A 19,233-nucleotide genomic window follows, 5' to 3' on the forward strand; every position below is an offset into this window, starting at 1 on the left:
CTCATAAACGGATAGGGTTAGGGGGTTAGGGCTCTTATAAAAAGACTTGACAGGCCAGGTGTGGTGGCTCACGCCTGTAATCCCAGCACTTTGGGAGGCCGGGGCAGGTGGATCACCTGAGGTCAGGAGTTTGAGACCAGCCTGGCCAACATGGTGAAACCGTCTTTACTAAAAATACAAAAATTAGCCGGGCATGGTGGCAAATGCCTGTAATTCCGGCTACTTGGGAGGCTGAGGCAGGAGAATCACTTGAACCCGGGAGGCAGAGGTTGCAGTGAGCAGAGATCATGCCACTGCACTCCAGCCTGGGCAACAAGAGTGAAACACCATCTCAAAAAAAAAAAAAAAAAAAAAAAAGACTTGACAGATGGAGTTCACTCTTTTACTGCCCTTCCATCCCTTCTGCTACTTGAGACCATGGCATTCCTCCCCTCTGGAGGATGCAGCAACAAGGTGCCATCTTGGAAGCAGGGAACAGCCCTCAGCAGACATAACCAAACCTGCTGGTGCCTTGCTCTTGGACTTTCCAGCCTCCAGAACTGCGAGAAAATTAATTTCTCTTTTTTATAAATGACCCAATCTCAGGTATTTTGTTATAGCAACAAAAATGAACTAAGACAGAGTTGCTCCAAGAAGAAGACACTTAAAACCTTTCCAAAGCAAATGGGTCTCCTTGGAGTAGAAAGCTCCCCAACATCAATGAGATTCTAGAGGGAACATTATGATCACATATCAGGGAAGAGAGTGAAGCTTCAAATGGGCTCTGATTAGATGCTCTCTAAAGCCCAGCTTCATTCTGGGTTCTGCAACTGAAGAGGCTTTAGGGTTAAAAGGGCTTCCAGTTGCTTGAAAAGCAAAAATAAAAAGAAGAAGCTCATATGTCAATAAGGCAAGTCATTAAGAAAGTAGGTGCTTTTAATACCAGGTAATGTCAGCATAAGAATATGTATACAAAGGTGGGTTATTTTTAGTATTGGGTGAAGGCACATTATTCTTTTGACAATTAGAATAAAGAAAGCAATTAGAAACTCCAGGAAAATGAAAAGCTGTGCAGAAAAATTTGTAGCCCAAATATAAAGCAAATGAAATGTGGCATGTCTTTGAGCAGCTGATGGAGCATAAGAAAATTGAATACATTTGACCTTGATGCTAAGAACCCTTTCTGAGCAGCCTGGGCATCATGACATTGGATCAGAAAGGAAAGAAATGTAATTCTTGGATATTCCTTGGCTCAGCGGTGACAGTGAACTGTACTCACACAGGCATGAGAATGTAATATTGGTTTATTGTTTTTTTAGAGTCAATTTATGGACAAAATGCAGCTGTTATAATAATGACTTCAGAATAGTATCTAAATGTTATCATCATTTAAAATGTAAAAGTAAGACTATTAAAGACTTGAGAGATAGAGGAGAGATAGAAGTCGGTTTCTTATTTTACATAGTGGGAAGTCATTCAATTGTATCTTCACTCTATGGAGTAGGAAGTAGGTCTATTACTTAGAGCTCAAAGGTAACCAGTGGAAGAACCAAGAATATTTTAACTCCCAAAAACCAGGAGGAATGAAGAGTGATGAAAGGGAGCCATGCGTATGAACTAAAACCTTGTTTTTCCCAGCAGAGTGAATGAGTTTCCTAGGACTGCCATAACAAAGTATCAAAAATAGTGTGACTCGGCCGGGCGTGGTGGCTCACACCTGCAATCCCAGCATTTTGGGAGGCCAAGGCAGGCAAATCATCTGAGATCAGGAGTTCAAGACCAGCCTGGTCAATGTAGTGAAACCCTGTCCCCACTAAAAATACAAAAATTAGCCAGGCTTGGTGGCAGGAGCCTGTAATCCCAACTACTCAGGAGGCTGAGGCAGGAGAATTGCTTGAACTTGGGATGTGGAGGTTGTGGTGAGCCAAATCGCACCACTGTATTCCAGCCTGGGTGACAGAGCAAGACTTCATTAAAAATAAATAAATAAATAAATAAATAAATAAAAATAAAAAACAGTGTGACTCAAACAACAAAAATTTATCATCTCACAGTTCTGGAGGCTGAGGTTGAAATCAAGATGTCAGCAGGGTTGGTTTCTGCAGGGGAGGATCTGTTCCAGGCCTCTCCACTAGGATCTGTTGCTTGCTGGCGATCTCTGGTGCTTGCAGATGCACGGCTCCACCAGCTGCTTTCATCTCCATTTTATGTTCTCCCTGTGTCTTCACCTTGTCTTCCTTCTGAATCCAAATTTCTCCTCTTTATGAGGACACCAAGAATTCTAAATTTTGAATTTGGCCTTCCACGTAGTTATTAAGACACATTTGTCATGGATTGGAGAACAGAACATATTAAATCTTTTGTCGAATTTATAACTTTAAAATATTTACACATATGGCCAGATGTGGTGTCTCATGACTGTAATCCCAGCAATTTGGGAGGCCAAGGCAGACGGATCACCTGAGATCAGGAGTTCAAGGCCAGCCTGGCCAACATGGCCAAACCCCATCTCTACAAAAATACAAAAATTAACCAGGCGTGGTGATGGGCGCCTGTAATGCCAGCTACTTGGGAGGCTGAGGCAAGAGAATCACTTGAACCCAGGAGGCGGAGGTTGCAATGAGCCAAGATCATGCCACTGCACTCCAGCCTGGGCGACAGACCCAATCTCAGGTATTTTGTTATAGCAAGACAAGAGTGAGACTCTGTCTCAAAAAAAAAAAAAAAAAAAGAAAGAAAGAAAAGAAAAGAAAATAGGCCAGGCGAAGTGGCTCACACCTGTAATCCCAGCACTTTGGGAGGCCAAGGCGGGTGGATCACATGAGGTCAGGAGTTCGAGGCCAGCCTGACCAACATGGAGAAACCCTGTTTCTACTAAAAATACAAAAATAGCTGGGCATGGTGGTGCGTGCCTGTAATCCCAGCTGCTCAGGAGGCTGAGGAAGGAGAATCACCTGAACCTGGGAGGCAGAGGTTGCGGTGAGCCGAGATCGCACCATTGCGCTCCAGCCTGGGCAAGAAGAGTGAAACTCCATCTCAAAAATAAATAAATAAATAAATAAAATATTTACACATATGGTATATGGGCCTCCAATTATTCTTTTGTCACAGGCCCTGCAAATGTTATGGGCAGGCCTGACATGTGTAACCACAGCAGAAGAAGAACCAGAAACCATCAGTTGTTGCTCTGGAGAGTGCATAGGAGAAGGCGAGGGGGGGAGGAGGATCGTAGTGTTTTGTTAGAGGCCTCTCTGTCAATGTGATGCTCTGTTTTGCCATTTGCATGCTTCACTTCAATAAAACTTACAAAAATTATCCAAGTTCTCACCTCCTCCCTTGAGTCTTCCTGATCCCCAGCTCTCACCTCTCTTCTCTCAGCTTCTACAACCCTCAGCGGCTGTGCCACCTTCTGTCCTGCCTGGCCTGCTCTCCCAGAGGCCCCTGAAGACAATACCACCTCCCCAGGCCCACTGGCCACCTGTCTTCTTGTCTCCCCCGAGAGGTTCCCTGGGCTGAGGTCAGCACAGCCTGCTTGCCCTGCCTCCTCTTGGTCAGCATTCTCTGCCGGAGCTTCTCTCCTCCCTCCATCTCTAGCCTGGTGCTCCCACCTGTACCTCCTGGTAGCCCCTCAGGGTTGGGAGAAGGCCAAGCTCTGCCCACAGTCTCTGTCTGGTGGCTGGGGGTGGGTGGGGAGGTGTTGCATGGAACAGCGCTGCAGCCTCACCTCTTCGTGAGAAGCAGGTGTCTGCCAAGCCAAATGGGTTTCTGCTGTCAGTGAGAGGCTCCACCTTCCCCTGACTGTCCCAGGCCTTTGCCACCACTGTTTTCTTTATGTCTCAGTCTCCCTCCCTCCCCTCCCCCCCCCTTGCTTTCTGCTGGGTCCCCCTGTTTCTCCTTTTCTCTCTCTCTGCATTACCCTCCAAGCCCTTTACCCTCAATTCCATCTTCCCCTGGAGCAGAGGGATTATTGTGACTCCCCCATTCCAGACCCCAGATCCTGCTTCATCCTCAGGGTTAAACTAACCCTGCCCCACCCACTCAACCTGCACCCACGTCTAATCCAGACCCTTCATGCTGACCCCTAACAAATGGCCCTTGGCCCATTCCTAGTGCCCCACAGCTAACAAAGGGTCGTGATCCTGACCCTATAGCACTGGTTCCAATCTAGAACCTTAATCTGAACACTCACTGTCATTCATAACACTCCCCAGTCCCACCCCTACCCTTTGGGAAGGGCTGGGGCTGAAAACTCGAGGTCTGTGATGTATCCTGGGGGTGCGGCCAAGTTCTGCATTCCTGGAAACTGGGACTGGCTTGGGGAAAAACAAAAATAATTCCTATGAAGTATGCTTCAGTTGGTGCTACTGCTGAAAATAGTTCCTGAGGATGAACATGAAGGTCAGGAGAGAGCAGTGGGAATGGTGCCAGGAGAGGGGACCAGAAAAGTGGCTGGAGATGGCCCTGAGTGGAAGGGCAGTGACAGTCAGCAGGGAGGGTTTAGGAGGCCCTGGGCAGACGGAGGAGGGAGGAGAGAGGGGGGCAAAGGCTCCGGCTGGAAGGCCAAGGTTATTGTTCATTCATTCCTTCGTTCAGCAACTATTTGTTGAGCACCTACTAAGCGGCAGGCCCTTTGCTGGGCACTGGGGGGACAGCAGTGGACAGAACCAAGTACCCACCTGTGTGGAGCTCACATTCAGATTGCGGAGATAGACAGGAAACACACTAACAGAGATGTCGGGAGGGGAGGGAAGAAGGACAAGTAAGGCAAGGTGAGGAGACAGCAAGGGACAAAGACTGTTTATATAGAGTGGCCTGGGAAGGCCTTTCTGGGGAGCTGGCATTTGAACAAACCTCAAAAGACAAGAGGAAGGGAGCCCTGCAGGTATGGACGGACTTTGTCCAGTTAGAGGAAATAGTAGGAGCAGCAGCCCCAAGGTGGGAGCAGGGCACATGTGGGGCTGCACACAGTGAGCAGGGCCGGAACAAAGGGGGTGAGGCCAGAGAAAGCGGCCAGGTTGCCCACCAAGGCTCACCTGGGTTCCTAGGTCAGAGATCCTGAGAAGAGGGGAGAGGCCCTCATGCCCAAGTGGTGGGAAGGGGTGGAGGAGAATGGGGAGGAAATGGGAGTGAGGCCATCCCAGGTAAGGTCAGCTGCAACCTCCGGGCTAGGGTGACGCCAGAAGAGAAGATAGGGCCTGCAGTGCCTCTCCCCCATCCACAGCCCTGGGTGGACATGCCACGAGCTCCTGCTCACTCCACCTCACATCCCCACACTCCTGCATGAACAACACACACACGGAGAATAGTCACAGGCTCACCTTTCACATGCATGCACACAGAAATTGTGCGTGAACACACACATGCACACGGACCCCTTGTGTCAGTGTAGATATTTTTGAGAATTCTAAACAGGCAGAATATAGGGGCCAAAGGACTTTAGACCAACTCTCACGTATGACAGAGGCACTAAGGCCTAGAAAAAGGAAGCCTCATAATTTGGTGACCTAGGCAGATCACTCTATGTCCCCCCATGCATGTGCGTGTTGTGCGCGCGCAAACACACACACACACACACACACACACACGCACGCATGCAGTCCCACCAGCTGTCCGAAGCTCCTTCCATAACCCTATCTTCTCAACAGCCTCTCTCTCCCAGGACACCCACAGGCTTAACCAAGTCCCACCAGGAGTGCGCCGAGTTTCCTCCCAGCTATTCCAGCAGGCTGCTGGGGGGAATACAGTGTCGGGACCAAGACAGACTCTGCCCCTCTTGGTGGGATGGCTACAGCCCACAACCACAGCTGACCACAGCAGCCCCCGACTGCCTCTCTCCTCTCAGAGCCTGTTTCCGGGTTCAGATCTTCTTCCTCCATCTCTCTTTCTGGGTCTTTCTCCCTTGCTTCCTTTCTCTACCTCCGGAAAGGAGGCTGTGATTCTCTGTTTTTCCCTCTCTTTTTCCTGGTGTCTCTCTCATTTCTCTGTTTCTCTCCAGTTCTCTGTCTCTGCTGGGCTTGTCCCTCTCGCTCCATCTTCTCATCAGGATCTTTTTTTTGCCTTCCAGGAAAAGCTGACGTGGCGCCCCTGGTCAGTGGGAGTGAGGCCTTCTGGGGTGGGGGAGTCCTGGTCGAGCAGCCACAGCTGGGGTACGGCTGGCGCCCTGGCTGGGGGCAGCAGGAGCAGCAGCGGAGCGAGAGGCAGCGGAATGGGAGGAGAGAGGGCTGGACCTCTGCAGGCAGGAAGGGGAGCAGGGGGAAAGAAAAACTGTGGGAGGAAGTGAGCCCCCCTCCCCTGCTAGGGTGACCAACTGTACTGGTTTGCTGAGACTGTCTCGATTTTAGCATGGAAAGTCCCACATCCCAGAAAACCTATCAGTTCCAGGTGAACCAGGACTGTTGGCTGGTCACCCTACAAGCTGCCAGGGACCCACAGGAGACAGGGCCAGGACTCACAGGAGGGGCTCCCAAGCTTGGCCTCCTAGTTCTGGGGACAGTCAGGGCCGCACATACTCACCAAGGGTCCCCATCTCAGGCCTGAGCCCAATTTAGAGGAGGCCAGGAGAGGGGAGTTGGCAGCTCAGACAGCCCACAGGAAGTTCCCAGGCTGAAAAGATCAGGGAGCCCAACTTCTGGCTTGTCTCCCTGCCTGCTGGCATGATCTCCTGTGAGTTGGGCTTTACAGAAAGAACTTGAGCTCTGACAGCAAGAGAAGAGCAGAGGGGCAACCCAGGAGGTCATACGCCCCATCCTCAGAGGCCTGCACAACTGCTTCTGGGCTCTGCTGAGGGCCGGGCCCACCTGTCCCACTGTGAGACACCTTGGAGAGTCAATGGTCCTTGGCTGAGATCCTGGCGGCCCTATTGTCCTTCCTGGTGGAAGCGGGTATGGCCACACCTTGCAGGCAGTGGCAGGACCTGAGCAGACCAGGAAGATACATCAGTGACCAGCACGCACAGTCTCATTTCTGCCCAGGTGGGCTGGTCCCTCCCAGTTTTCCCGCCCTCAGCCCCCCACATCTGTTTTGAGGTGGGAGTCTGAGCTTAATGTTTGGCTGTCATTAAGGTCTTAGGTAGGGAATGAGGGGACAGACTCCCTGCCCCCAGAAGGCTGCTGACATACTCACCCACCCAACAGAGCATGGGTCTCCTACACTGTATGAAATATTCTCTAAAATGTCTTGGGCATGCCCCTTCCCTAGCCTGGGCCCAAAGGCCCTATCTGTAAGTTGATGAGGAGACGAAGTGGGTGAGCTCTAAAATGCTTCCTTCTGATGACCACCCAACTTGTCCATCATGCCATGAAGGGGGCGCTTACTGAGTGTCTTCCCTGTGCTGGAGATCAATAGCACCTGGGAAGGTAAGGCCTCTGCCCTCAGTGGGCTTCCTCTCTAGTAAGAGGTCGCACATTAAGCACGCATGAATAAATAATCACAGCTTATAGGAAGAGCTATGAAGAAAAGTCAGGAATGTCTGAGAGAACAGTCACTGGGAACTGAGGGCTGAGGAGGTGCTTGCACTCTGACCCTGATGGGCTTGCAAGGAGGGAGGTGGGGTGGGAACTATGAGCTCCTTAGAGCACCCTGGAGGTAAAGCTGGTGGCACAGACTTTGTGCAGGTGAGGGTGTGTGTATGGGCTGTGCAGAACATAGTGAAGCCCCCTCCACCAGGAAGCCCTCCCTGACTGACACTGAGGTCACTGAGTCTCCCCTCTGGTTTACTGAACCCTGGATGTGTTTCTTGCAGCCTCTGGTTGACCCACCAAATTCAGGACTTTCCGAGAAATTCTCCAGCACAGTCAGGATGATGCAAGAGAGGGCTTCCTCTGCAGGGGAAAGAGAGGGGGCTCTCCATTGGACCATAATAATATCCTCAGCATCAGACTCGGGTGTTTTGCAGGCAGCATGCTGGGGACTTCTGTGGACTTGCTTGGTGACAGAGAATGGGGTGTGATGAGCTGGGGCAGGCTTCCTGGGGATGCTTTCAGCCAAAGATGAGCCCTGTCTGCCCTTGGCCCTGCTGAGAGGGTAAGTTGAGTCATGAGCAGAATTCAGCCAGTTATCAGATGGAAGGCCAAGGAAGCTTGGGGAGGGCTACTGAGGGGATACGGTAGGCTTGTCTGTGGAGAGCAAAATTCTTCAGTCTACAAAGTTCTTTTCTGGGCTCCTTCATCTTTCGGTTTCTCTTCCAGCTCCCTCGTTTTGGGCCTCTTTTGTTTCCCCATTCCCCTCCCCTGGGCCTTCCCGTTTGGAAAAGGGGTCACATATCCTCACCCTGGAAGTGTCTGCCCCTTCCACACAGTTGGTATTGGAACAGTGGAGCTCAGAGAGGCCGATGCTGACCGCGTAGATGTCCAGCACCAACAGTGGGATTTTGGGCCCTGTGGGGGACACAGAGAGAACTCTCCGGGAGTGCGGCCCCTTGGCCTCCCCTCTGGGTGCCCAGTGGGCAGTGGGCCTGGGTGGCTCAGAATCCCAGCCAGGAGCACTGAAGGTCAACAGGCTCCCGCCCTGAGTTTTCTGAGCCAGGCCTCCCTGTTTCCTCCCCAGCCAGTGGGGAGCGCAGTGAGGGGCGGGGCCTGGAGTCTTGGGAGCTCCCTGGACAACAACATGCATTTAGCGCAGCTCAGTCTCAGAGCCAGCAGGATATGTTTTCTTAAAAAAAAAAAAAAATGCCTAACATCTTGGCTTTCACTGAAGGGTTGGTATCTGCTTTGTACACTTTGGCCTTCTTGGCTTTTCACTGAAACACACACACATGGATGCACACTCACTTCCACACACAAACCCACACCAAGACAGACACACTCATACAAACACACACACACACTCACAAACTCATGTACATGGTTTCATACCCACATCCACGCAAACCCACATACAAATCCAGGCACACACAGAAATACACACCCTCACACCCACAAACTTGTACACACACACACACGTATACACACCAACACACATACAACCCTGGCTTGGACAAAAGCTTCCCGTTTTTTCTTGTTTGAAGCGGAAATCTCCTACCTTCCATGAGATTCAATTTCTCGCCCTTCCCCCGCTAAAATCCTCCTGGCCCCATCATTTCTTGGGTCCTTTCCAGACAGTGCTGTGTCTTTAAGGAAGTTGAAGCTGCTAAAAGTGAGTGAGAGAGAGAGAAAAAACACAACCCAAAAAAATTTGGCATCTCTTCCCCCCTCAAGTTTCTGGTGTCACTTATGAAACACAGGTCCTTGTTGCTGCAGAGAAGCAGTTGTTTTGCTGGAAGGAGGGAGTGTGCGGGCTGCCCCGGGCTCCTCCCTGCCGCCTCCTCTCGTGGATGGTTCCAGGCACCCTGTCTGGGGCAGGGAGGGCACAGGCCTGCACATCGAAGGTGGGTTGGGACCAGGCTGCCCCTCACCTCAGCATCCAAGTCCTCCCTTGGGCGCCGTGGCCCTGCAGACTCTCAGGGCTAAGGTCCTCTGTTGCTTTTTGGTTCTACCTTAGAAGAGGCTCCGCTTGACTAAGAGTAGCTTGAAGGTAAGCCAGTGGGGAGGAGGGCTCCAGGGCCAGCGGCGGGAGCGGGAGGCCTGTTGGACATAGGGGCTGGTTCCCTCTTGGTCCATCCCTGCTGGTCTGAGGTGCGTGGGACAATCCCTAGCTTGGAGCCGTCCAGGGGGCATCTGCTTCTTCCACAACCCACAACTGAGGCCCCAGAAATCTCAGCTGCGTTTGGGCCGAGCCTCTGGCCTCACCCAAGTCAGCTGAGAGGTCCTGGCGGGGGTTTATTTAGGCAGCTGCCTAATAAGTTTGAAAAGAACAGGCCACGGGTGTGATTCCACAGAAAAGGCCTGGTGTCTGCTGCGGTCATGGCCGGAGGAGCGGGAGAGGGCGGGTGGAGTGGATGGGGGTGGTGTGCACTGCACAAGGGGCCTTGTCTGGGCCAGGGCAAAGCATACCTATGGGGGGCTCCGGTGGGAGGGACTGCGGCCAGAATGTGGGAGGGCCGGGGGAGGTTCTGCAAAGTGCTGGGGGAGGGGGGTGGCTGGAAAACAGATTTCAAGTTATAAAGTCAGCTAGGAACAGGCCGAGGCAGGGAGAACTCTCCACTTGGAGGAGGAGCTGGGGTCCTCTTCTATCCTGTCTTCATCCCGCCTGGCTGCGTGACCTCGGGCAAGTCTCCGCCCTTCTCTTGGCCTCAGTTTCTCCTTCCGTAGGATGGGGGCGGTGGGCTAGGTGGTGTTGGGCTTTAGCTGGGTTATGTGGGACAGGGCCTCCTGATGGGAAAGAGCTCTGGCTGGGCTTGTGGGAGGAATGAGTCCCTTTGGCAGGTTCTCGGGATCCCCTGGGTGACATGCCTTTCTCTGCAGGAGGCACCATGCAGGAGCTGCATCTGCTCTGGTGGGCGCTTCTCCTGGGCCTGGCGCAGGCCTGCCCTGAGCCCTGCGACTGTGGGGAAAAGTATGGCTTCCAGATCGCCGACTGTGCCTACCGCGACCTAGAGTCCGTGCCGCCTGGCTTCCCGGCCAATGTGACTACACTGAGCCTGTCAGCCAACCGGCTGCCAGGCTTGCCGGAGGGTGCCTTCAGGGAGGTGCCCCTGCTGCAGTCGCTGTGGCTGGCACACAATGAGATCCGCACGGTGGCCGCCGGAGCCCTGGCCTCTCTGAGCCATCTCAAGAGCCTGGATCTCAGCCACAATCTCATCTCTGACTTTGCCTGGAGCGACCTGCACAACCTCAGTGCCCTCCAATTGCTCAAGATGGACAGCAACGAGCTGACCTTCATCCCCCGCGACGCCTTCCGCAGCCTCCGTGCTCTGCGCTCGCTGCAACTCAACCACAACCGCTTGCACACATTGGCCGAGGGCACCTTCACCCCGCTCACCGCGCTGTCCCACCTGCAGATCAACGACAACCCCTTCGACTGCACCTGTGGCATCGTGTGGCTCAAGACATGGGCCCTGACCACGGCCGTATCCATCCCGGAGCAGGACAACATCGCCTGCACCTCACCCCATGTGCTCAAGGGTACGCCGCTGAGCCGCCTGCCGCCACTGCCATGCTCGGCGCCCTCAGTGCAGCTCAGCTACCAACCCAGCCAGGATGGTGCCGAGCTGCGGCCTGGCTTTGTGCTGGCACTGCACTGTGATGTGGACGGGCAGCCGGCCCCTCGGCTTCACTGGCACATCCAGATACCCAGTGGCATTGTGGAGATCACCAGCCCCAACGTGGGCACTGATGGGCGTGCCCTGCCTGGCACCCCTGTGGCCAGCTCCCAGCCGCGCTTCCAGGCCTTTGCCAATGGCAGCCTGCTTATCCCCGACTTTGGCAAGCTGGAGGAAGGCACCTACAGCTGCCTGGCCACCAATGAGCTGGGCAGTGCTGAGAGCTCAGTGGACGTGGCACTGGCCACGCCCGGTGAGGGTGGTGAGGACACACTGGGGCGCAGGTTCCATGGCAAAGCGGTTGAGGGAAAGGGCTGCTATACGGTTGACAACGAGGTGCAGCCATCAGGGCCGGAGGACAATGTGGTCATCATCTACCTCAGCCGTGCTGGGAACCCTGAGGCTGCAGTCGCAGAAGGGGTCCCTGGGCAGCGGCCCCCAGGCCTGCTCCTGCTGGGCCAAAGCCTCCTCCTCCTCTTCTTCCTCACCTCCTTCTAGCCCCACCCAGGGCTTCCCTAACTCCTCCCCTTGCCCCTACCAATGCCCCTTTAAGTGCTGCAGGGGTCTGGGGTTGGCAACTCCTGAGGCCTGCATGGGTGACTTCACATTTTCCTACCTCTCCTTCTAATCTCTTCTAGAGCACCTGCTATCCCCAACTTCTAGACCTGCTCCAAACTAGTGACTAGGATAGAATTTGATCCCCTAACTCACTGTCTGCGGTGCTCATTGCTGCTAACAGCATTGCCCGTGCTCTCCTCTCAGAGGCAGCATGCTAACAGGGCGATGTCCTAATCCAACTGGGAGAAGCCTCAGTGGTGGAATTCCAGGCACTGTGACTGTCAGGCTGGCAAGGGCCAGGATTGGGGGAATGGAGCTGGGGCTTAGCTGGGAGGTGGTCTGAAGCAGACAGGGAATGGGAGAGGAGGATGGGACGTAGACAGGGGCTGGTATGGCTCTGAGGCTCCCTGGGGCCTGCTCAAGCTCCTCCTGCTCCTTGGTGTTTTCTGATGACTTGGGGGCTTGGGAGTCCCTTTGTCCTCATCTGAGACTGAAATGTGGGGATCCAGGATGGCCTTCCTTCCTCTTACCCTTCCTCCCTCAGCCTGCACCCTCTATCCTGGAACCTGTCCTCCCTTTCTCCCCAACTATGCATCTGTTGTCTGCTCCTCTGCAAAGGCCAGCCAGCTTGGGAGCAGCAGAGAAATAAACAGCATTTCTGATGCCCCTCTGTGTCTGCCTGGAATTTTGTCTGGATCTAGGAGCCCCTGCTGGGAGATAGGATCAGGAGCTGAAGAGTCAGGGCAGCCAGCCTGCCTGCCCACAGTGGCAGGGGCCTCTGAGACTCCAACAGACTGTGGAGGCACAGGAGGGCTGGCCCGATGCTGTGTCAGGGGCTGGGCCTTGCGGTGAGCTGAGCTGCAGACGTTGCCTTCCTCCAAACCATCCCACAGGACAGGTGGGGGCAGGAGCCTGGGGTGGCTGGCAACCCTGAGCAGCGCCTGATGTCAGCAGTGGCTTCAAGAGAGGCATTTTGGAAAGGCGCAAGGAAATGGAAGTGCCTGGATGGTAGCTCCTCTTCCCTGTCCTGCTCCTGGAAGAGATGTTAGGAATGAAGAGGAAAGAGGGGACAGGCGGGGCAAGATGGAGGAGACAGATGAGGAGAAGGGGACACAGGACAGAGGAGGAGAAAGCCCCAGAGAGACTGGGAATAAGAGAACATATTTACACATTTGAGGGAGAAACCAGGGGGGGAACAAATCGTACTTATCTTTCTCCCAAAGAAGAAATGGTATTCCAAGAGGAAAGTCCAAATGAGGACTGCAGATTCCCTGTAGGAATCTTTCCCCACAGAGCAGGTGGATCAGTAACTGGCCTGGGCCGTGTGTGTGTGTGTGTGTGTGTACAGCAACCTGAGCCGTGCGTGTGTGTGTGTGTGTGTGTACAGCAACCTTCAGCCTCTCCAGATGAGGAGCATAAGGATGAGGTCCTAACCTGGAGACTCTGCACAACCTCCTATCTGTGCCAGGTAGGATATATGTCTTCCTACTGCCTCTATCCCATCCCTTTCAAGATCGAGGATGCTGCATGCAGAGACAATGGCCTGGGGGAGAGGCTCTGTGGCCTTTCTCCAGAGCTCCCAGAACTGCTGAGCTCAGCAAAGTGGAGGCAGGAGGCTAAGGAGTCTGGGGTAGCAGCTGTGAGCCTTGGCTGCTGGCCAGCCCCATTCTCTCCCTCCTGGTCCACATACAGCACCTCCCCCTGCCCACTCTCCCCTCATCAACTTGCAGCTCCTGCTGAGCTGATGTCACCAGCAGCATGTATCAAGAATGACTCCTAATCTAAAATAAAAGTTGAAAAAAATGACTCACGTCTGGTGGAAAACAGCAGGATGGAGCCAAATTCCATGCGCTAGGCCACCTTGGGTAAGTCATTGCCCACGTCTGGGCTTCAGTTGCCTCAAAAACCAAATGACATGGTAGGACTGGGTGCTGCTTCATGGTCCAATAGACTCTGATTGCCTAAGGCTTGATATTCCCAGCCTGACTTGGACATCCCTGGCTCCATTCCCAGCTGAGTGGCTTGGCTTCTTGGAGTAGGACCTGGACCTAAGACTTAACACAGGGAATGGCTGTGCCTTGAGTGGACTAGCTGCTCCCCCGCTTTAAGGTCTTCTGTGGTCCCCACTGCCCTCCAGGTAAAGCCTGAATTCCCCACTTAGAGCCTCTCTGACCTGCTCCTCCAACAAGCGCACCCTTCCTTCCTCTTCTTGGAACAGCTATTTAATTGTTCCCTTATTGTTCCATGGTGTGCCATCCTCTGCACCTTTGCTTATACTGTTCCCTCAGCCCAGGCACCCTTTCCCTGTTCTTCATTTGGCTAAGTCAGTCTTTGAGAGTGGGCTCTGGCATCACCACCTCCAGAAAGCCTTCCTGGATGTTCCCCCATCCCCAATGTGAACAGGGCCCCCTTCTCTGGGAACCTGGATTCTCCTCCCCTGAGACCCTGTTAGCTGCTGAAACAAGGCCAGGAAGCCTTTTTCAACGGGCTGCAGTGGGATCACAGTGTGCCCTCTTTGGCCTCCTCGGGGCAGCCTTGAAAGTGGGTTTTAGGTCCCTGACCCCACCCCTGGCTTTATAGGTATTTGAGGCTGTAGCAGGAATCTGAGCTTGGGGCAGGGGACTGTTGATCTCCACTAACTGTGCAGGCATTTCTCAAGGCCCTGCTGACCTAGATCTGTAGGGTGGCCACATCTTCCTACCCTCTGTAGCCCCCAGCCCCTCAGTGGACCCAGGGCATGTTCTTTATTCATATACCCCGCCCTCCACCTCCACCAAGCCCCCAGCAGGGAAAAGACCCCAGTCTGTCTCCACCCTCCTTTCCCCTCCGTATTCTCATTCTCCTCCCATCAGGACAGCCTATGCTCTGTCCCCCCATGTGACACGCCCCTTCCTACCTCCACACCTGGAGTCACACTGCTTCCCCAGCATTCCTGACGTCGCTTCTCCTCCCCAGATCCTGCCCCTTCTTCAACACCCAGAATAAGTCCCACTTCCAAAGCCAGCATCCACATGGCTCAGGGGTGGTGGCATCATAGGGTCCCCAGTCTCTTTGCCACCCAAAAGGATGCAGCTATGGGTTCTGCCTTCCACCCTGTGTCTGGCCCAGCATGTGACCAGAACACCCCAAGCCCCATCCCCATCAATGCACAGTGTTCCTGACAGTGTAGGCGGGGTTTTCCCTGCATACCCCTCCCGCTATGAGGACAGTTTCTCAGGAACAAGTTTATTGCAGGGAACACACTAACCTCTTTCATAATAGCCAAAGGCATAAAAACTACAAAAATATCTGGCTCTTGAGTGTGGGCAGCTCAGTGTGGGACCTGGTCTGAGTCATGACTTGGGCTGCCCTGCAGGCCAGAGGCCCGGGAGCTTTCCAGCCACTCCCCAGAGACGTCTGTGGTGCTGAGGGGGTGAGGAAGTGCCTTGGCTGCTTCCACAGCATGAAGGCCAAGGCTGAGGTGGAGCTGGGCTGGAGTGGTTCCAGAGAAGGCTTCATCGAGGCCCTTCAAGGCTGATGGCAGAGCCAGGGTAGGGAGACGCCTGGATGTGGCTGCCCTGGCTCGACTGGCTCCTGGACCAAGGCCCTAACCCACCAGTTTCTTTCTTCAGAACCCCTGCTGGCTCTCCCATAGCCAAGTGGGTGGAGCAGAGCCCTCCTGAGGCTCCCAGTGCAGACAGACCTCCACCCAACCACGGTGATCTGGAGGACCTGCTGGCTGCATGGCTGGCGTGATGCTGGGAGGAGAGCCGGGGAGGGAGGAGGATGGTAGGCAGGAACATGCCTCAGCACAGATGGGCAGGTGGGTTGACCTTCCCTGCCCTCAGGGCTGGGCACCATTGGCACCCAACAGGGCCGTCTTGCGGAAGACCTGCAGGGTTGGGTTGTGCAGCAGCGTGTAGGCCAGACCCCAGCGAGCCCTGCTGCGGCTGGCCCTGGGCCTTGCTCCCTTGGCCGTAGAGTCCTTTGTCTGTAGCAGCTGCATTCCTGAGAGAGACGGACTTTCTGTGAGTCACTCAACAAACACCCAGCCAACCCTCCCTGGCCCTCAGACCTGATCAGAGAGCCTGAAAATCCCAGGCGTAGTGCAGGTCGTGAGGCTTAGGATGTCCCCTGCAGGCAGCACATGGAAGTAGGGGGTGAGGTCTGTGGATGGACTGGAAGCTGGGTGGGACAAGGGTCTGGAGCTGGCTTAGTGTCCCCTCCCTACACACACTTCTGGGCAGAAGGAAAGGAGGAGGTCATACTCCCTGCCCCAAGGGAGAAGTGGGGGCAGTGACGGAGCCTCTTAGGAAGGCAGCTGTTTCATTCTCTCTGTGTGCACACATATGGTGTGTGTATGTGTGTGTTCATATCATGGAAAAAATTACCCTGAGATCAGACCAGGAGGGGTGACCAAAGGCAGCCAAGGAAGAGAGGAAGTGAGAATTTTCCTGGCGCTCACTCTGTGTGCTGGGGAGGGGCACACATCCTTCCTGGAAGAAGCTGGGTAGGCTCTATTCCCCCATTCCCAGTGGGAAGGCGCACCTTCGTCTTCCTCCCCTGGTCTGAGGCTGTCCTGGGGGGCTGCCATCGTCCTGGGTAGGAGGCTCTGCGCTTGCAGGAGCAGGGAGCAGAAGGCTGTCATGGCTGGATGCGACTGGCTGACTTCAATCTTCAAGAAGTTTCGGTACGTGTAGTAGCCTGGGGTGGGGTGGCGGATGGCAGTGCTCGGGGAGCAGGGGCCAGACTGGAGGCATCCAGACATCCCCTAACACACACACAGGGAGTGCACATGCACTCCCTGCATCCAAGCATGTCGACACACCAGGCACATGGCACATCGGCTGCATGGGCACATGTGGACCTGCTAGAACACCCCACATCCACTGCACGTGCTGCAGGGCCACAGGAGGCACAGCGCAGGGGCACACAGGTGGCACATGCAGCTACAGGCATCGGTGTGAATTGATTAGCTGGCACGGGCCTGGGGCAGGGCAGATGCCTTCCTCACTGCTTGGGTAGCCTGAGCAATCCTCCAGCCTGGCCCAGTGACCTTACCGGGGTCGAGAGTGGCGGCTCTCGGTGGCAGCAGGCTGAGGTCCATCTGGCCAAGGTGGATGGCGTTGTAGAGGGCAGAGAGGAGCACTCGCCAGGTGGCCACCATGGCACCCACCAGCACATTGAGGGGGAAGAGAAGAAAGGTGGCTGCATAGAGCACTCGCCTAGGATGGGAGAAGAAAGCTGAGGCAGGCCGTTCCCCAGAGCCCCCTCCCCAGGGTCAGTGTCAGACCTGGATGCCCAGAACTGCTGTGTATTTACTGAGTGCCTACCATTTATTGCCATGTGTTCTGTGCACCCCACCCTGGGCAAGGCCTTCTCTCTTTCAACCCACCATGCTGGGAGATGGGAAACTGAGGCCCAGAGAGATTGGGCGACTTAGCCAAGGCTGTCAGCTATTCAGTGGCAGAGCTGGGCTTTAACTCTAGGTCCATCTGAGTCTTTCTATAACCCTGATGCCTCCCACTTCCCTTTTCTGGGTCCCCTGTCTGCTAATTCCAAGTTCCCCTGGGAGCCAAGGTTCTCCCACAGACTTGTCATCTGACAGGGAACTCCCTTGCTACAAAGTGGGGAGGGGCATGGTTTTAAGGAAACAGAGGATCCAGGGGAGAGCAGTACCGATTCCCAAAGCAAGAAAGGTTCACGGGGGTACTTCCAGCCCCATGCCGGGTATGTAGAGAGGTACTTTGGAGTGGGCTGAGCCATTGTCCCTTTTCTCTATGGGTAAGGCAAGCTCTTTCTACTATCATCTGGGTTCCTTGATAGAGAGAAGGGATAGATGGCAGTGGAGGGAGGACACAAAAAGAGAGAGACACCGAAGAAGAGGCTGAGGGCCTGAGGGAGCCACAAGCCCAGATGCCACCTCACCGGTTGGTCAGCTGTGGGTGTCCATCATGAGTCTCCAGGAAGACCCAATGGGCTGCCATGTTCTGCAGGATCACAGCCAGGGCCAAAGTCAGCCAGAAGGGCCTGCCAGTGGGGTGGGGAGGTGGTCGCTGTTAGCGGACCTCTAAGGAGTCCCTGAGCCCTCCATGTCTTGTTTCACTCACCATGAGGACTCCAGGGAACGGAAGAGCAGGAGGTTCCTGCCATGGAGCACAGGCATGAGCACCAGGAAGGCCAGGGCCGTGGTTCCCAGGAAGAAGATGATCTGCTGCACCAGGAGCCCTGCCAGGGGCGGGAGTGGCAGGGGGACAGAAAACAGGTTCTATGAAAACTGGCCATCCCCGCCGCCCCCAGAACCAAGGGCTTTGGGATTGGGCAGGCCTGGTTTTAGATCTCTGCTCTGCCACTGCCTAGCTATGCTGCCTTGAACAAATCACTTTACTTCATTGAGCCTCAGTTTCTTCCTCTGTAAAATGGGAATAGTCCCTACCTCAGAGGCTGTTGTAAGGATCCAATGAGATAATGTCTGTGGAAACTCTTAAAATCACAAAATACTTTGCAAATGTTATTTCCCTCCAGTTTCTCCTGAGTTTGAGTTACTGGGGGATAAGGCTACATATTAAACTGATGTTTGCATTCCTTCAAGCCAGAGCCTGGCATATGGTAGGTGCCCAAGGACTGTCTATTGAAATAATCTGCCCAACTGATTAGAGAATGATGCCTACAAAAGGGCCTGGAGGCATAAGGGCTACCAAGAAGAGACGCTATGACTTTTGTCCTAGTAATTCCTCCACTCCTTTACCATCCTTCTCCTCCCGCAAGGAGGTGAGAATGGAAGGAACTGGAGGGAGAGATACAAGGCCCTTGGATGTGCAACCCAGGCCACAGCCCCTCACCATTCAGAGTGCTTTTCTCACTGCAGTACCCAAGGGGAGAGTCAGAAACTTGGGGCTGGTAGGGGTCCTGGAAGGTTATCTGGTCCAATTCTCTCAGGGCAGGACCCCCTTTGCAGACTGCGACAATAATATCCATGGAACTCTGCTTGCATACCCCCAGTGACAGGGATCTCATTACCTTTGTAGGTAGCCAAATGTGACACAGCCCTTTCTTAAGCTGGAGTGCAGTGGTGCAATCTCAGCTCACTGCAACCTCCGCCTCCTGGGTTCAAGCGATTCTCCTGCCTCATCCTCCCAAATAGCTGGAACTGCAGGTGCACACCACCATACCCGGCTAATTTTTGTATTTTTAGTAGAGACGGGGTCTCACCATGTTGGCCAGGCTGGTCTTCATCTCCTGACCTCGTGATCCACCTGCCTCAGCCTCCCAAAGTGCTGGGATTACAGGTGTGAGCCACTGAGCCCAGCCAGGAATGTACCATTTTGAATTTGACACCTCCAGACCTGGGTCCACCCCCATGTGAATACCTGGTGGCACCCAGGGTTCATCTCCATGTGGAGGGTACACGCTCAATTTCCCGAGGGCTCCTGTACCCCCATCCTGAGTAAGCTTCTTGAGGGCAGGGAAGGCAGGGGGGTCCCTCCTTCTTGCTGTTGCCCCAGAGCATTCCCAGACAAACTCTGAGGGCAGTACTTGCTGAGCACTCTTCTCCCCAACTGAGGCCAGTATCTGAGGGG

At 54.2% G+C, this 19,233-nt stretch overlaps 2 protein-coding genes across 9 annotated transcripts in view; one reads left to right on the forward strand and one right to left on the reverse strand.

Annotated features, from left to right (window-relative positions):
* The first annotated feature begins 8,779 nt into the window (after nucleotides 1–8,779).
* ISLR (immunoglobulin superfamily containing leucine rich repeat) lies at nucleotides 8,780–12,340 on the forward strand. 3 transcript variants are annotated; one of them, XM_004056484.4, is made up of 2 exons: nucleotides 8,780–9,489; nucleotides 10,320–12,340. In XM_004056484.4, exon 2 carries the CDS (start codon nucleotides 10,328–10,330, stop codon nucleotides 11,612–11,614), a length of 1,287 nt encoding a protein of 428 aa, XP_004056532.4. In that variant the 5' UTR covers nucleotides 8,780–9,489; nucleotides 10,320–10,327; the 3' UTR covers nucleotides 11,615–12,340. The 3 variants fall into 3 exon arrangements, with proteins under 3 accessions (XP_004056532.4, XP_018866401.4, XP_055219719.2); XM_019010856.4 differs by having other exon boundaries at nucleotides 9,077–9,343; XM_055363744.2 differs by lacking the exon at nucleotides 8,780–9,489 and adding an exon at nucleotides 9,841–10,122.
* A 2,543-nt stretch (nucleotides 12,341–14,883) lies between these two features.
* STRA6 (signaling receptor and transporter of retinol STRA6) overlaps nucleotides 14,884–19,233 on the reverse strand; it is a 30,049-nt gene continuing 25,699 nt past the window's right edge. For 4 of the 6 annotated variants that reach the window (XM_055363751.2, XM_004056493.5, XM_055363748.2 and 1 more), the window contains exons 15-19: nucleotides 17,764–17,881; nucleotides 17,582–17,683; nucleotides 16,715–16,878; nucleotides 16,202–16,357; nucleotides 14,884–15,661 (exon numbers count right to left, since the gene is read on the reverse strand). In XM_055363751.2, coding sequence (XP_055219726.1) covers nucleotides 15,498–15,661; nucleotides 16,202–16,357; nucleotides 16,715–16,878; nucleotides 17,582–17,683; nucleotides 17,764–17,881 — 704 coding nt within the window. In that variant the 3' untranslated portion in view covers nucleotides 14,884–15,497. The remainder of the gene's footprint in view (nucleotides 15,662–16,201; nucleotides 16,358–16,714; nucleotides 16,879–17,581; nucleotides 17,684–17,763; nucleotides 17,882–19,233) is intronic. The other 2 variants (XM_063698697.1, XM_055363749.2) reach the window with 1 other exon arrangement.

This window comes from Gorilla gorilla, chromosome 16, assembly GCF_029281585.2.
Source record: "Gorilla gorilla gorilla isolate KB3781 chromosome 16, NHGRI_mGorGor1-v2.1_pri, whole genome shotgun sequence".
Classification (NCBI taxonomy): Eukaryota; Metazoa; Chordata; class Mammalia; order Primates; family Hominidae; genus Gorilla; species Gorilla gorilla.

Coding starts and splice junctions, on each gene's coding strand:
- ISLR (XM_004056484.4), top strand. CDS start 10,328: ATGCAGGAGCTGCATCTGCTCTGGTGGGCGCTTCTCCTGGGCCTGGCG.